Source organism: Pelophylax lessonae (genome assembly GCF_965119305.1).
Source record: "Pelophylax lessonae genome assembly, chromosome: 4".
In the NCBI taxonomy this organism is placed as follows: Eukaryota; Metazoa; Chordata; class Amphibia; order Anura; family Ranidae; genus Pelophylax; species Pelophylax lessonae.
The window spans coordinates 241,673,146-241,691,754 of NC_138771.1; the positions used below are offsets into that span (position 1 = coordinate 241,673,146).

The 18,609-nt window shown below is 41.2% G+C and overlaps 1 protein-coding gene across 2 annotated transcripts in view; it reads left to right on the forward strand.

The window, feature by feature from the left end:
* The window catches only part of PPHLN1 (periphilin 1), a 171,014-nt gene that overhangs the window by 78,115 nt on the left and 74,290 nt on the right, over window positions 1-18,609 (forward strand). The window contains exons 3-4 of one of the 2 annotated variants that reach the window (XM_082255989.1): window positions 2,141-2,203; window positions 15,647-15,852. In XM_082255989.1, coding sequence (XP_082112115.1) covers window positions 2,141-2,203; window positions 15,647-15,852 — 269 coding nt within the window. The remainder of the gene's footprint in view (window positions 1-2,140; window positions 2,204-15,646; window positions 15,853-18,609) is intronic. The other variant, XM_082255990.1, reaches the window with a different exon arrangement.

Genomic DNA, 18,609 nt, shown 5'->3' on the forward strand with positions numbered 1-18,609 from the left:
TAAGGCTCCATTCGGATTTGTGCATCTTTGGAGTGCAACTTTGGTGCAATTTTGACCCAACTTTGGTTGGGTGTGATTTGGATTTGGCTTGTCCCCTCCCTCTGCAAAGTCGAAACCACTGTTGCAAGTAAAACATTCAGGTATGACTTTAATGCAACTTTTGAGGGTTAACATTGAAGTCTATGGCTCTCAAGTTGCAAAAGTTGATGAAAGTCGGACCAAAATAGTGCATGAACTACTTTTGAAGTTTCACATATATGAATGGTTATCATTGAAAAACACTGGGTATGACTTGTCATGCGACTTTGTTATATAAAGTCTTACAAGTGTGAATGGGGTGTATACGCAGTAAAAGACGTGTATTGCGCACATTTATGCATTAATGCATTCTATTGGCCAGAATATAAATGTATTCTTGCTATTAGAATGCATTAACACGCAAATGCGCATAAAATCGTCTAGCGTTTATGTGAGTTATGTTTTTTTTTTTTTTTTTTAAGTTTTCTACTGGACGTGCTGGTGGTGCGTTTTTCTTTTTCAGCCTCTAAACATTTCCCTTCTAATATGCTTGTAAATGCCTTTGTTTGCATGGCCACATAGGCGAACATGAAAGTGCATTTACAAGCTGGGTAAGAAAAGTCAAACTCCTATAAAAACTGTGTTTTTTTACATCCTGTGTGCATGATGCCGAATTCTACACAAGTTACGATGACCTGATCTTGGTGCTCATTAAAGCGGAGTTCTGGCCTATTTTGCAACTTTAGTGATTCCTAGAGTGCTCGCTATGCTGATCAACAATTGGGCATTTTCAATTTTTTTCGGGGGTCCCTTACCTTATTTTCAGGGTGTTTTTGATTGTACTTCCTCCTCCTCCCCCCCTCTGTGGCCACGGCCACCGACATCACTTCCACCTTTGCATTGCATCCTGGGAGCTGTTTGTCATCACTTCCAGGAGGCTGGAATCAGGAAGAACTCTCAGAACACTCCCTGGAATCAGGAAGAAGGACACAGCAGATTACACTGCGGCTCCAGATGCCCACGTCTAAGATGGCCGTGCCCAGACAGCGTTTTTAAAAATAAGATTTTGACTAAAATCCAATACTGTACACCTTGTAATTATGAGAATAGCGGTTCTGTAAAGGGCGATGGATTAGTATTATAGGGGTATTTTTTGTTAAAAAAAGGTATTTGAGGCCGGAACTCTGCTTTAAAGTACACTACACTGAAGGACTTGATTGTGATTTCACCCTAGCCCTGCACACTTGAGTCGGTTGACTATGCTCCACCATAGTAACTTCAGTTGTATGTTTGTTTATTACCACATCTATTTATGTGACTGCATAATTTGGAATCTGAAATATAAGGTTTATGAACAGATTTAATTAACCAGATTGCAGCGGCCATGAAATGTGTAGTTCTTTGGGTTACCCATAGACATTCTAACATTTTGTGAGATGCTTCAGGCTGCCAGGAAATGCAGAGACTATCGCAAAGAATCATAGCTACTGTCTTTTTTTTTTTTACAGTATAATGTAGTAAAACCTGCAGTTTTGCAAATTGAAGCATTGCAATAGCCGTAGTTATATACTTTTTATTGTTTGCAGACAAACATTCAGCACAGTAATTCAGTTTATCCAACCTGGGCATATTCCTAACTATGTTTTGGTTTTTAAGCTGTAGGTAGTGTACAGAATTCTATTTACATCATGTGCTGCATTGTTGCATCTAGTTATTACTTTTAGAGGAGCTTGAGCTCATGCATCTTTCCTTCTTGCTTTGAAGCACTGTTGGGTGCTATCAAAGCGAACAAATTCCAACTTGGTGGAGTGTCTTGAAGCTCATTCAAAATAGTTACAGCTTCTCCTACCTATTCTGAACTGGGAAAATGGCAGCTTTCCAGCCAACTTCTGTAAATTTGTTCATAAAGTTTTTTTTTTTTTTTGTAAAGATACCATTTGTTATAAATGTATTTAAAAATGGGTTGACGTTTCAAATTGGATGGCCATGATTATTCTTTCTCTTGCAAATGTTAAGTTATTATACATCTTTATTGTATGGATACATATTCTGAGGTCCCATAGTTACTGAATCACTGAATCATGATGCAGCTTACTAACACTGTTCTGTATATTAATTTCAGAATGTTTTCTACTTTTGGAAGTGACACAGCTGTGCTAATGAGTTCTCACCAAGCTAATTTGAGGTAAAATAGGCACATAGTTGTGAAAACACAGTTTTATCATTAACACATTTTCAGTTAACTAGTTTATTAAAGTGAGATTTTAAGCTTACTTTGCCATTAACAGGCAATGTTGCAGTTATTTTGTAGCAATACTTTACCTTGATACAAAAATATTGCTTAAATAGTGTAAAATGTGTTACATAGTGTAATGCTTTTGGAACACCTACATATATATATATATGTACATGTAATATAAAAATCCTGCACTTTATAGAACACATACACTGCTCAAAAAAAAATTAAAGGAACACTTTGAAAACACATCAGATCTCAATGGGAAGAAATCTCAAGCTGTATATCTATACTGATATGGACTGGGTAATGTGTTTTGAGCGAAAGTATGGAACATCGTTTGATTTAAATGAAAATGATCAACCTACAAAGGGCTGAACTCAGACACCCCCAAAAATCAAAGTGAAAAAAATGCAGCAGCAGGCTAGTCAATTTTGCTGAAATTTCATTGCAGCTACTCAAAATGGTACTCAGTAGTTTGTATGGCCCCCACAGCCTCGTATGCATGGCTGACAACGTCTTGGCATGCTTCTAATGAGACGACAGATGCTGTCCTGGGGGATACCTCCCAGATCTTGACCAGGGTATCGCTGAGCTCCTAAACAGACTGAGGTGCAACTACTGCACAAGCTTAGTGTTTGATAATGGGTCCAAGGATTTAATTCCGATTCCTAATGGCATTCAGGGTGCCATTGTCTAGCCTGCAGAGGTCTGTACATCCCTCCATGGACATGCCTTTCCAGTTCATCAGTGACCCACCACCAAACTGGTCATGCTGAACGATGATACAGGCAGCCCAGAGCTTCGGTGTGGGACCCGATAAGAGGACGATCAGGGCTGCTCTGTGCAAAACCGCTGCACGGAGCAGGTAAATATGACATATATTTATAATTTTTTTTTTAATAATGTTTCCTTTACAATCACTTTAAAGTGAGGATCAGAACTGCTATTAAGATCTGTGTATAACAGTCCCGAACAGGAGCTGAAGGACAATTTAAAGGCCTAGAGAAAGCTATTTGAAGGCTTGGTGAAAGCTTGCTGTGTATAATGCTCGTGTGAAATAGACAGAAGAGGGTACGAGTTTTTCTGCTGGCTCTACTTTTTCCACTATCAGTGCCTTGGTGCTCACTGCTTTAGGAAGAAAGTGGAAAACTCCTGAAAGAGGTTGTAAACCTAAAAAAAAAAAAAACTGTAAGACAAAGGCATAATGAGCTAGTAGGCTTCGCATACTAGCTCATTACGAAATACTTACCTTACTTACTTTCTTTTACTTAATGTTGGTTATGGTTATAATTATAAGGTTCTTGAGCCTAGCAAGGCCTAAGTATAGGATTTAGGTGCAAAGATCACATTTCAAAAACGTATAGTGTGGAGTTTAGTAATCAGTAGTGTTTGCTTAGCAGTCTCGCGAAAAGCGTGGCCCAAGGATGATGTACTGCTAGGCGACAGGTAACTTGTTATGAAGATCTTTGAGATTAGGTAAGGTACTTGAGTATTCCTTATGTCAAGGTTTGTTTGCTGGGTGAGATGGCATGTTGGTTGTGTTATGAGGAGGGAGAGGGGGACCGAAAATGGGCTCCTAATAAGAGTGATGTGATGTTGTCCATGGAGTAAGGGGTGGGGATAAAGTGAGGGGGGGGGGTAGGCTGCCTGAGGGTATCCGGAGTATTGCAGACTTAATCAAGTTGAGAGCCTGGAGTATTTGTCATTTGTGGTAAAGTGGTGCCAGCAAGACCATAGTTTATTGTATTTGGATTGAGTTTCCTTTGTTTGGACAAGTTCTTCCATTTCACCAGTTCTTATGCGCTGGAGACTTTTTTATGGTTTGGAAGTCGTGGGATCGCCACCGAAATGGTATGCACATTTTGGCTGCATTTACCATATGTATGTCTAGGGAACGGAAGAAAGTTTTTTTGTTGTTTTTTTTTTTTCGAAATTGAGGGATGATGCAATAGGGATTGTGCTGGTGTGCTGGAGAGTATGTCATGATTTGGTTGATGAGGTGGTGTACCTCCTTCCAGAAAGGTTGGATTTGTGTGGATAGCCACAATATGTGTAAAAGCAATCCTTCAGCTTCCTTACATCGCCAACATTTAGGTATTACTGTTGGATAGATCTTGTGGAGTCTGAGGGGAGTCCTATACCATCTTGAAGCTAGTTTGAATCCGTTTTCTTGTGTTGAACTTGACACATTGTTCAGTCATAGTTGCATAGTTGGTGCGGTTGAATAAAGACAATAGTCCATCTAGTTCAACCTGTGTAGGTGTATGTGGCCGTTATCATCTGGCATACCCATGAATGTTCTGATTCTTGAGATGTACGTCTAAGACTTTTGAAAGCCACCATACTTCCCGCAGAAACCACCTCTTGTGGTACAGAATTCCACAATCTTGTAGCCCTAACAGTAAAGAACCCCCCACGTTGCCTGAGGTTAAAACGCTTCTCCTCTAATCGCATTCTAGGCCCTCTAGTCATGCAATCCTTCCCACTGAATAGGTTTTTTTCTATGCCGAGATCACCATTGAGATATTTATAAATTGCTATCATGTCCCCTCTCAGGCGTCTCTTCTCCAGGGAGAATAAATCAAGCGATTGCAGACGCTCTTCATAACTAAGGTCCTCCAATCCCCTAATTAGTTTAGTTGTCCTTCTCTGGACTTTCTCCAGCTCCAACACATCCCTCCAGAGGATCAGCGACCAGAACTGGACAGAATACTCAAGATTATAAAGTGGTAGGATTATAGTTTTATCTCTGGAATACATCCCTTTCTTTATGCATGCTAATATTCTGCCGGCTTTGGCAGCTGCCGCTTGACATTGCATGCTATTGCTTAGTCTATCCTCTACCAGGATTCCAAGATCTTTCCCCATTTTTGATTCCCCCCCCTAACGTGTATTTTGCTTTTATGCTTTTAGTCCCCAAGTGCAAAACCTTACACTTATCCACATTAAACCTCATTTGCCATGTCGTTGCCCACTCCGTTATTTTGTCCAGGTCATTCTGTAGGATATCTGCTTCATGCTGTGCAGTTATTGCCCTGGCCAATTTTGTGTCGTCTGCAAAAACTGATATAGAACTACTGATCCCGTTCTCAATGCTGTTTATGAATAAATTGAACAAGGTTGGTCCCAGGACTGAGCCTTGGGGGACCCCACTTACCACCTCAGACCAGTCTGAGTATGCGCTATTTATTACCACCCTTTGGACACGCCCTTTTAGCCAGTTTCGTATCCAAGAGCAGACCTTGCGGTCGATGCCTGCAGACCTTATTTTATAAATTAAGCGCTGTGGGGAACTGTATCAAACGCCTTAGCAAAATCCAGGTACACCACATCCACTGGTCTCCCCCTATCTAGCTCACAGCTCACCTCCTCGTAGAATGTTAAGAGATTGGTTTGACAAGAACGCCCATTTGTAAACCCGTGCTGGTTACTGCTGATGATGTTGTTGTCTTTAGCAAACATTCCTTTTGTATGTATGTGTGGATGTTTTCCCATTTCTGTTCTGAGGTATAATGAAATCTCTTGTTCCCACTTGTGGTTTATTGTATTAGATTTGGGTTTGTGTTCTGAGAAAAGCATTGTGTAGGTTTCTGAGATTAGGTGTCTGTTGTTCCCGCTTGCTGCAAAGTGCTTCGGTGGATGTATGTTGGCGGGACCATGTTGAGATTAGTTAGGAAGTGACGAATCTGGATGTTGGTCCAAAAGAAAAACGTTTAATTTGTCATGCGAGATAATGAGGGCAGGGTCAAGAAATGTTCTTTGTCAAAGAAGTGTTCTGTACAGATATTGGAGTGTGGCAATGTATTTGCGAGGAAAGTGTCATATAGACGGGAGGCTTTTATTTAGCTTTGTTTTTGAGATATTGCAGGTAGGAGATATCAACACAAACAGGGCATCTGCCAAGCTTAAAGCTTCGAAAAAGCACCACAGAAGCATCAAAAACACATCAAAAATGTATGTTGAAGCAGTAGGCGCTTTAATCACTTGCCGACTGCCCCATGTATATTTACTTTTGGGCGGCGGCTCCTACAGGCGAAATCACGTACCTGAACGTGATGGCCTCTTCCGGGTTTGCGGTGACCAGCTCCCGCTGTGTTTGGACACTGCATTGGTGTCACTGTTCTCCAAAAAGTGTCACTTAGTGTCCGATTTGTTACAATGTTGCAGTCCTGTTTTTTTTTTTGGGGTGCTTTAGAAATGGGCCAGTGGCCTAATGAAGTCTCTCTCTCTCTCTCTCCTGGGTTCCCTTCCTTCCCGCAAGCACACCCCCCCCCCGGCAAGTCCATCATCCGGCCCCCCCTCCACATACACTGGGTTTTTGGGTGGTCTGGACACTTTCCTGGGGTGGGGGCAGGGCACTAACTGGCGGCGGGGGCCGGGTGGGGGGGTGAAATGCGCCGCGGGGGAGTTGTACCTGGTGGGGGCTCCTGCCAGTGCCATCCGTCCTGCCTGGATCTTTTCTGACAAGACTTCACAGTCTCTGGACAATCAGATCTGGCTGAGTCGGGGAACAAAGGAGTCCCTGATATGGTGGCTTTGCTCTTAAGGTTCTTCGTTGGGCAAATCCTCCCTCCCCTTGTATTGGACAGTGGTCACCACGGATGCCAGCCTGTCTGGCTGGGGAGGCGTCCTCTGCAAGCATTCTGCTCAGGGGATCTGGATGATGGAAGATTCTAGACTACAGATCAATGTCCTGGAACTCAGAGCGATCAGACTGTGTCTGGATCATTGGACGGATTGTCTTCAGGGATGCCCAGTGCGCAATCATTTGGAGAATGCCACGGCCGTGGCTTATATCAATCACCAAGGGGGCACAAGAAGTGCCCTGAAGGTGCTCTGGAGGTACCCGGCATTCTAAGGTGGGCAGAACTGTTAGTTCCAGCCCTCTCCGCCCTACACGTTCTTGAGTTTGAAAATTGGCAGGAGTTTTACCAAGGGGAGTGGTGCCTTCATTCGGAGGTGTTTCATCAGTTGTCTCTCTGGTGGGGCACCCCTGAGGTGGAGCTGTTGGTGTCTCGGCTCAAAAGAAAAGTGCAGAGGTTTTTGGCTTGGTTAAAGGATCCTCTGGCAGACGCCACAGAGGGTTGTGGTGTGGACGTGGGGTCAGTGTCGTCTGATCTACGCCTTCCCTTCTCTCAAGCTTCTGCCCAGACTCATATGGAGGATCGAGGCAGCAGAGATTCCGGTCATCCTAGTGGCACCAGACTGGCCTCACTGGGCCTGATACGCCCATCTAGTGTGGCTGGTCGCCGACGTTCCTTGGAAGCTTCCTCTCAGGGAGGATCTGCTGTCCCAAGGACTGATCTTCCATCCTGCTTTACGTCACTGGCTTTGGCGGCTTGGCTGTTGAGCGCCAGGTGCTAAAGGATAGAAGTTTGTCTGAGTCAGTGATTCCTACATTGTTAAAAGCTAGGAAATCTACCTCCTAGGAAGATCTACCATCGTTTGTGGAAGACGTTCTTTGTGTGGTGCGAGTCTCTTGGGGTTCATGTTCACAGCTTCTCGATGGCTCGTATCTTAACCTTCCTTCAACAGGGGTTGAACAGAATTTGGCCTTGAGTACCATCAAGGGCCAGGTCTCGGTCTTTTTCCAATAACCTTTGGCCACACGCTCCCTGGTGCGTACCTTTCTTCAGGGTGTCCGACATTTGGTTCCTCCAGTGCGGACTCCGTTGCCGCCTTGGCATCTTCATTTGGTGCTTTCAGCTTTACAGAAGCCTCTCTTTGAAAATATTCGGGAGATTCCCCTGCTTACGCTGTCCCAGAAGGAGGCCTTTTTGGTGGCTTTCACTTCTGCACGCAGTGTGCCAGAACTGGCGGTGTTATCCTGTCGCTCACCTTATTTGGTGATTCACAAGGTTAAGGCGTGCTTCGTCCTGTCCATCATTCTTTCCTGAGGTGGTCTCTGAGTTTCATTTGAATGAAGGCATTGTGTTACCTTCTCTGTGTCCCAGGCCTAAACATCCAAAGTAAATTGCCTTGCATGCCTTGGATGTGGTCCAGGCAATTAGGTTGTTCCTGGCAGCTACAAAGCCTTTCAGGAAGTCACTCTATTTCTTCTCACAGATGGACCTCACAAAGGGTTGTCCGCTTCCTCTGCGACCATTTCCAGATGGATCAGACAGACTGTGGTTCAGGCCTATTCCATCAGGGGGTCAGGTTCCTCCTTTCCCTGTCAAGGCGCACTCTGCTAGGGCGCTTAGTGCCTCCTGTTTGCAAGGTCGCCACCTGGTCGTCGGTCTTTTACCAAGTTTTATAAAGTGGATGTGTTGGCATCTGCCGATGCTTCCTTTGGCCACAAGGTTTTGCAGGCTGCTGTTAAAAGAGGACCTGATCCTCTTTGAGGGTGTATTGTTTTTTTCAGGTGAGCTCCAGTTGCTTTGGTTGGCTCCCTGTCGCCTGGTTGGCCACGGTTTAGCCTTGGGAATTTTTTGTTGCTGTTTTCCACACCTCATGACACTGCTTTGGGACGTCCCAATGGTCAAGAATGACAGGAGCGGTATCAGTCGAATGAAAGAGAAAATAGGATTTTTGACTTACCGTAAAATCGCTTTCTCTGATGTTCCTTGACGGACACAGCACCCAACCCTCTGTGGAGTTATAATTCTCCTGACACTGCTTGTAACAAAACTGAGTGATTATAGCAGAGAGAGGGAGTATACCACCTGGGACTGCCCATGGGTGTAGCCAGAATTTTTTTCTGCCTAATGTCCTACTCATGTTGGGGGCAGTATAACCCAATTGTCAAGAATGACTGGAACTGTGTCCGTCAATGAACATCAGAGAAATGGATTTTATGGTAAGTCAAAAATCCCATTTTTTCCCCCAAAATTGTCGGTCTTTTTTTGTTTTAAAGCCCAAAGAAAAAAAACCGCAGAGGTGATCAAATACCACCAAAATAAAGCTCTATTTCTAGGGGGAAAAGGACATCAATTTTATTTGGGTACAGCGTCACACGACCGCACAATTGTCAGGTAAAATAACACAGTGCCGTATTGCAAAAAATGGACCCGATACCGATATCTGGCGTTGTGAAATCCCTGATACCGATACCGGAACCCATCCGGAGCTACACATAAAGCAAGCGGCTGCAGTACAGAGCAAAGCCGCTGCTTCATGTGTACGGCGCCTCCATTCACAGGCGGAGTGCATCTGATATCACTCTGCCTGTGAGCCGGGCCTATACAGGAAGTAGCGGCTCCCATCCCATACTACTACTGCACCTAGTAAGGGATGGCTGAGCCGTTACCAAGCAAAAACCAGATCGGCCAGTGGATCAGTCAATGTTACCCGATCCCCCCCAATCCATCTAAAATGGCCATATCGGCGCCGATATCTAGTTACTAGTGATGAATACAAAGAAAGCCTCAATACACTGATCTATTGAGAAAATCAAATAACAAAGGTGTATACAATGTGTAGCGCTAACATAAAAATAGTGATAGAAATCTTAAAAAATATGATATGTGAGTACAAATCATAAAAAATAAATCATGTGCAAAAAATCACAAATCTCCAACCAGTGACTGTGAAAAAAGTGACAGTGGTGGTAATGCCCATAAATCTCCACTGAGTGACAATAAATAATAAAGTCTGTGAAAACAGAGAGATTCCTCAAACACCTTAAACAGCACAGTACTTAATAGAGGAACCACAAGTCCCAGCAGATGTGTTATATTCAGAAGACCTCTTCCCAGCGTTAGCAGAAGGAAAATCACCCAAGAGCTGAAACTTGACTTCACGATGCCCCCTTGTACGCCGGTTTTTGATTGTGAACACGGGACGCTGCGGTTGTACTCTCTGCCATACCGTTTTTGTGATATGCCTTCTTTCTTCGTCTGTATGTGAGTGGAATTTAAAAAAAAAAAGGTTTTATGATAATATGCAGTTTCACGCTATGTGCCTCTTTATATCTCTTCTCCGCATCTATGGTCTGCCATTGCTGGTACCCGGTACATCATAACGACTGACCACTGGTGATCTCTTATCAGCTGTATTTCTCAATGCGCTTATGGCCAACCCATTAGGTTGGGGGGCCGTTTTTTTTCTGGTAAGCAGCCATCTATGTGCCTTTCAGCTCACGGGTGATTTTCCTTCTGCTCACGCTGGGAAGAGGTCCCCTGAATATAACACATCTGCTGGGACTTGTGGTTCCTCTATTAAGTGCTGTGCTGTTTAAGGTGTTTGAGGAATCTCTGTTTTCACGGACTTTATTATTTATTGTCACTCATTGGAGATTTATGGACATTACCGCCACTGTCGCTTTTTTCCACAGTCACTGGTTGGAGATTTGTGATTTTTTTTTTTTGTACATGATTAATTTTTTTCTGGTTTGTACTCGCATATCATATTTTTTAGGATTTGTATCACTATTTTTATGTTAGCGCTACACATTGTATACACCAGTACAGTAACAGTGCATATTTTAGCACTGATTACTGTAGTAATGTCACTGGTCCCCCCAAAAGTGTCCAAAATGTCAGTTTGATGTCTGATCTGTCTGCCGCAATGTCTCAGTCATTGATCAGCTAATGATCAGCTAAAAATCGCTGATCACAAGCATTACTAGTAAAAAAAAAAAAAAAAAGAAATGACTTAAATCTTTTCCCTAGTTTGTAGATGCGATAACTATTGCACAAAGTAATCAATACACGCTCATTGGGATTTTCTTTGTCAAACAAATGTTACAGAATACAAATTGGCCTAAAATTATGAAACAATTTGATTTTTTTTTTTTTTTTTTTATTGGGAATGTTATACAGCAGAAAGTGAAAAATAATATTTTTTTCAGAATTGTCGCTCCTTTTTTTTTTTTTTTTTTTGTTTATAGCGCAAAAAAATAAAAATTGCAGGGGTTATCAAATAAAAAAAAAAAAAAAAGGACCTCAATTTTTTATGGGTACGTTGTCGTACGAGCGTGCATGTGTGATTTAAAGTGGCACAGTGCCGAATCACAAAAAAAAGGCCTGATCATTAAGGTTCAGAAGGGGTTAAAGCTACTGACATAATGCAGTTGCTAAATCATGCATGTTCTTTGGGCACACTTGCATATTTTTTACATATGGAAAGTGCTTTAGAAATATGGAAAAATGCTTTAGGAATCCCCAGCTGCAGCCTTTCTTGAAGGCGTGGGGGCTAGAGCAGCGAAAAAGTACTTACTTTACATACATTACTTGAAAAAAATCCAACTCTGGCTAGTTGACTGATTTGGAAAGGAAGATATCTGCTGCAGTTGGGGTGGGGGGGGGGGGCTACAAACCTACAGGCATTCCTGATCTTAACTGCTCCCCTATTGTCTTGATACAGCCAGCAAACTAAACAAAAAGCCTAATGCAAAGCACAGACGAGAAAATATACATTCAATGTCACTAGCTTCATGAAAAATAAAACCTTATACGCAGATCCATTTGGTTACGTTTGATTATCTAGTGCTTCTAAAATATAACATGTATTGGTTTTATGGAAATTGTGATTTTTCAAGGCTTTTATCACCTGTTACGATGGGAATTTGAGCCACATTGCTGGTCGCTTATAGGTGGCCATTGTAGCACCAGGGTGATACAGCCACCTGTCTAATGGTAGGATGAAGCAACTCGAAATGTTGTTTTTTTTACTCTTTGTGCTGGTTACACTGGACCAGGGCATTAACAGGTGTGTTTATTTTTAGCACGCTGAGATGTATTCAGTAAGCCAAGCAATTGTCCCTTACTAGACAAGAGGCGTGTAGTTGGACATTCTTTTTGTGAGAAAGATAGTGTTCTAAAGATGCTGTTGCTCGTAAATTATCTAATTATCATGCTCATGGGCACAATATAGTGCTAGACTTACTATGGTGAAAATCCATGTAGTTTTTTTAAAACTATATGCTACATTTTCAAGTAGTGCCTCTACATCAGGAAACGGTTATTTCATACATGGGTGATTCTAGTGAGTTTAATCTCCATCAGATTTCTGGTAACTCATGGATACAGTGGGTACGGAAAGTATTCAGACCCCCTTACATTTTTCACTCTTTGTTATATTGCAGCCATTTGCTAAAATCATTTAAGTTCATTCTTCTTCCTCATGAATGTACACATAGCACCCCATACTGACAGAAAAACACAGAATTGTTGACATTGTTGCAGATTTAGTAAAAAAGAAAAACTGAAATATCACATGGTCCTAAGTATTCAGACCCTTTGTTGTGACACTCATATATTTAACTCAGGTGCTTTCCATTTCTTCTGATCATCCTTGAGATGGTTCTACACCTTCATTTGAGTCCAGCTGTGTTTGATTATACTGATTGGACTTGATTAGGAAAGCCACACACCTGTCTATATAAGACCTTCCAGATCACAATGCATGTCAGAGCAAATGAGAATCATGAGGTCAAAGGAACTGCCTGAAGAGCTCAGAGACAGAATTGTGGCAAGGCACAGATCTGGCCAAGGTTACAAAAAGATTTCTGCTGCACTTAAGGTTCCTAAGAGCACAGTGGCCTCCATAATCCTCAAATGGAAGACGTTTGGGAGGACCAGAACCCTTCCTAGAGCTGGCCGTCCGGCCAAACTGAGCTATCGGGGGAGAAGAGCCTTGGTGAGAGAGGTAAAGAAGAACCCAAAGATCACTGTGGCTGAGCTCCAGAGATGCAGTCAGGAGATGGGAGAAAGTTGTAGAAAGTCAACCATCACTGCAGCCCTCCACCAGTCGGGGCTTTATGGCAGAGTGGCCCGACGGAAGCCTCTCCTCAGTGTAAGACACATGAAAGCCCGCATGGAGTTTGCTAAAAAAACACCTGAAGGACTCCAAGATGGTGAGAAATAAGATTCTCTGGTCTGATGAGACCAAAATAGAACTTTTTGGCCTTAATTCTAAGTGGTATGTGTGGAGAAAACCAGGCACTGCTCATCACCTGTCCAATACAGTCCCAACAGTGAAGCATGGTGGTGGCAGCATCATGCTGTGGGGGTGTTTTTCAGCTGCAGGGACAGGACGACTGGTTGCAATCGAGGGAAAGATGAATGTGGCCAAGTACAGGGATATCCTGGACAAAAACCTTCTCCAGAGTGCTCTGGACCTCAGATTGGGCCGAAGGTTTACCTTCCAACAAGACAATGACCCTAAGCACACAGCTAAAATAACGAAGGAGTGGCTTCACAACAACTCCGTGACTGTTCTTGAATGGCCCAGCCAGAGCCCTGACTTAAACCCAATTGAGCATCTCTGGAGAGACCTAAAAATGGCTGTCCACCAACGTTTACCATCCAACCTGACAGAACTGGAGAGGATCTGCAAGGAGGAATGGCAGAGGATCCCCAAATCCAGGTGTGAAAGACTTGTTGCATCTTTCCCAAAAAGACTCCTGGCTGTATTAGATCAAAAGGGGGCTTCTACTAAATACTGAGCAAAGGGTCTGAATACTTAGGACCATGTGATATTTCAGTTTTTCTTTTTTAATAAATCTGCAACAATGTCAACAATTCTGTGTTTTTCTGTCAGTATGGGGTGCTATGTGTACATTCATGAGGAAGAAGAATGAACCTAAATGATTTTACCAAATGGCTGCAATATAACAAAGAGTGAAAAATTTAAGGGGGTCTGAATACTTTCCGTACCCACTGTATGTCTGCAGCAACAACTCTCCAGTAAGGTTGTTGCTCAGCCTTCTTTTGCACTATCCTCAAAGCTTAAGTGCTGGGATCATATTCCATGATGCCAATATATAGTTCAGCCTACTTGTAAAAACCCTGGAAATAAATATCCATGGAGTCAACTCATCTTGGAAAGCAAGTTGAGAATCTTTCAGACCCTTTATTCAAGAGCAAACTCTCCATGTATTCAACATAAATATAAAATATAATTTGTGGTTATGTTAGCATTATATATATATATATATATATATATATATATATATATATATATATATATATATATATATATATATATATTTTTTTTTTTTTTTTTCCCCCTATGTAAAAATGAGCCGATTTTACAATCCAGTGTAACACAGAGGTGCGATGATGATGATGATGATGATGATGATGATGATGATTAAAAAAATATATTGCATAGTTTTTCCTATTTGAAACTGCATATAAAGTTGTTCTGTGTGAATGGGTCACAATTGAATATTCTCATGCCATATTTCTTGCAGATCAGATGTTATTTATTTAAGAAAAAAAAATCTATTCGGGGAAACTTTTTTTGCCTTATGGCCACTAGGTGGTGTTGAGTAGCATAGGAAATGTTTGCTCCTTCGCTATGTCTAGTGTCTATAATGCAGTAATTTCCCCTTTCTACATTTTTTTTCTAAGGAATAACCTTAGTTTTGTGGAGAATATAGTCTTAGAACCTCTGTGTTTTTTTTTTTTTTATACTTAATAAATAGATTAAATCTGCTAAATACATTCCAGATGCACCAAACACTTAGTCTTAAACAGTAGATATTTTTCAATTGGCAAGGAGCGTGAGGTTTTCTGATTGCAGAGATAGAGATCTGACTCTGCTTCTCTGACCTCTGCAGATAGACTACTGCTTGTGGACAGAGCGCAAGATTTGCAGCAGCTAATCAGAGATCATGCCTTTCTACACAGGCTATAGATGTTTTGGAAAGAAAGTGAAGTATACAGTATTTGACACAATTTGTTTTAATGCATCTGGAATGTAGCAGGTTTTTATTTTATTACCTAATATTTTTTATGTGTGTGTGTATGTATGTATGTATGTATGTATATATATATATATATATATATATATATATATATATATATATATATATAAACACTTCGGTGCTATGCAGTTGAGTGTTAGGGCTCTTTCACACGGGCGTTCCGATCAGATCGGCCTGTCAGTTTTTTAGGCGGATCTGATCGGATCAGCGGTGACATGTCCGCTGACACCCGCTGCCATCCGAATCCGATCCTGTCCGTGAAATCCAGACAGATGGAAACCCTATTTTCCATCCGTCCTGGGAAAGGGATCGGATGAGAGCGGACAGGCAGTCCGCTCTCATCCGATTCCCTATAGAGAGCAGCTGGGCTCTGACACCTCCCTCTCCGCACACAGTGGATCGATCCCCGCTGAGCAGAGCACGGTCCGCAACGGAATGCGGACCGTGTGAATGGGGCCTTAAGATATTTAGGAAAATATATTGTTGCATTCTAGGATGACTGGAGAATTGCATTTAAAAACAACTAAACTACTTCTAAAAATAAAATGCAATGTACTAAAACTGTGTGGCATGAAAAGATGAAGATGTGGGAGTGTAGTCTTATGCACACGTTGTTCGGGGTTTTTTTTTTTTTTTTTTGTGTTAAGTGTTCTTTTAATGAAAGCTAATAAAAAAGAAAAAAAGTTTTGTAATTTTCCTGTTTTCACAAAACATTATTTTTATGTCCAACAAAGAGAAAACAGAGAAGGATTCAGAAGAAAAACATTAAGCCAGCCTCCATACATACGAGAGCGATCCCCTCACAGAAGAGAGTCCCCATATTTCCGAGAATCTCCAGTAACCAGAAAAGACTCTCCACATAGTAGATCCGGCTCCAGCGTCAGTAGCAGAAGCTATTCTCCAGAAAGAGGCAAGACATTCCCCACACACCAGCACAAAGGTATGCATTCTCTTTTTTTTCTTTCTCTTCAATGCTTTATTTTTCATGTTATATGAAATTTCTAGTTTTCATAGTTTTTCATTAAATACATGGATGAAATGTTTTTTTTTTTTTTTTTTTTTTGTGTGATCAGGCGATAGGTGCTCATTTTTATTCCGTTTTCAGAATTACAGTAAAACCTTACAATGTAATATGAAAGAGTGCAAAATGATTCTGTCAACATAAACCGTAAGTAAGAAGTTAACAATGATGGCATGTTTTAAGGGTAAGGAGTTGAAGACAGAAATCCTTGGAAGTCCACCTTTGGGTATCAGGAACTGCGCCAAAGTGATGAGCTATGTTGAAGACTTGTTTTACGAAACCTGTTCGGTTATAGTCCAATAAGAGCCCAAGCAACCAATGAGCCTAACATTAGTCCAATATTGTACATTAGGGGGAGGGGTCAAGCAGGGCAACACCTGCCCTCCTGACCACCAATGCAGGCTATAGACGTAATAATGCCATTGTAGCAAACATAGTGACCACTATGTCATCTAATACTAGACTTATTTGACCTACCCCAAAAATATTATATACTCGGAAAAATCAAATGTATCAACATCATGTCCTTCTGAGATATATTGTCACATACAAAACGTATAAACCAGAGACAGGTTTTGGCTAGAGGGCCTATCTTGCCTCTGAGTAAAGAGATAGAAAAGAGCGAATCAGAAAAATGAAAGGAAGGAAATTGAAAAAGAGCAAAGAAGTGAGACCACACTTGTCCCGGAGTCCAACCCTGTACTGATCCAATGTTAATCCTGAGTGTCCGGCACCTGTAGGTAAGAGAGCCAAGGGGTCCAAACCTTTTCAAACGGGTAGTTTATCCTGTTGGATTTTGGGTGTGCAGTTATGTTGCTATATAAGTAAATTGTTCATATACATTATACATATGCATCAATGTCTGTATACACAGTGACAACTTATGATGGAGTCTTTTTAGGACTAGCCACCCTTGTTTGTATGTTTTACACTCTTTTTTTGTCTTTTTTTTGTAACAATAAATTTGTAATCAATTTTACTTTTTGTACTACATATAATTTATTGGGTAATCAATAACCAATAGGATAAAGACCAATAAAGTCCCATTAGGGGGGTTCCTTTTCTCCCTTATCCTGTTGGATTCTGACCAGTTTTTCGTGGAGCATTATTCAGGTAAATTTTTGCTTTATAAAGTGAAGTTGATTACTGGACTTTTCCAAGCGGTAGCGATGGTTATTTTTTTGCTGCCAAAAACATATAGTAAACTTGAGTCTGTGTGGACCTTGGGATATTCTTCACAGCTTCATTAAGAAAAGCTATACGAGGGTTCTTAGTAATGTTAACTATAGTGACTAAATAATTTAAGGAGTAAACTCAAATCCAGAAACCATGGACCCTAGGACAAGTGAACCATATGTGAAGAGCAGAGCCCATCTGACAACAGATTTTGTAGTTCTTTCAATTTTTATTTTTTTCCCTAGGTTTAGCTTTTGTGTAAAACCAATTGCATGAGCTTGTTTGGTTTGTAATCTTTAAACCATATCTAAACTCAAAAATGTAATCTAGAGGAGCTTCTGTTAGGTCTACAGTTATTTTTTGCACTTGCTAAAAATATTCTTAGCTTGAAAAAGGGAAACTAATGCAGCCCAGCCACCATATATGAGAACTTGCAACGCACTGCAATTTTGTTTTTGGGGTTTAATATACTTTAAAAGGGAGGTAGACTCTGCACTTAGTAAATCTTTCAGCCACATTAACAACCCCAAAATCATTGCATAGTAAACACAAGGTGGAGAAATAGCCGTGCATTTTCTGAGCACAGGTTAAAAACTGCATTTACTGCTTGTGTGTACATAATGTCTATAATTGATGGATTGTTCGACAGCGCAGATCATAGGCATAATGCAGAGAGCAAATCCGAGTAATCACAAGTGTAAACAAAGACCATAAACCTTTCCTCATCTTTTGTTAATCCTAAGTAAGTAACACTGCTCCTACTAACCACTAAAGAAGGGCTTCACTCTAACCACAAAGGGGGTTCAGTGAACAGCAGGAGGGTAAATGGGAGGCATATTATCCATAAAGTGGGCACGTTCACCCTCAATATGTTATGGGGGGGACGTCACTGATCACCAGCATTTAGGAAAGCACACACAATTGACCACCAGCATTTAAAGAGGCACTCACCACTGACAACCACCATAAAGCATCACTAACTCCTGCCCAGAGAAATCTGCTAGCTTTTCTGTGCATTACTTCTTAACCCCTGTACTCTAACTGCTGCACTGTATATGTTCTGTTCTAAACTAAAAAAAAAAATTAGGTGTGTTTGTATTTTTCTACTGTCTTGTCATTTTAGGGCATCAGTGTTTTGTTGTGTTTTTTTTTGTTTTTTTTTTTCAGATTTTATAAAAAAAAACAATTGTCAAGCAAACTTGACAGCACTAAAAAATTGCCAGATTTTGAAAAGTTATAAACAGACTAGTACTTAAGTGGTTAAACAATTAAAAACCCTTAATGTGCCTGTGCCTAAAGAGATCTACTACTTTGTAAAGCTTAATATAGCAGTCAGATTCACTTTTTAAAGTGACAATAGACAAATTGCAACCAGCCAAATGGAAAAGGATTTAGGAAAACTAGAAGAATGGTCAGAAATCTGGCAACTGAAATTTAATGTGGATAAGTGCAAGACAATGCACCTGGGGCGTAAAAACCCAAGGGCAGAATATAGAATAT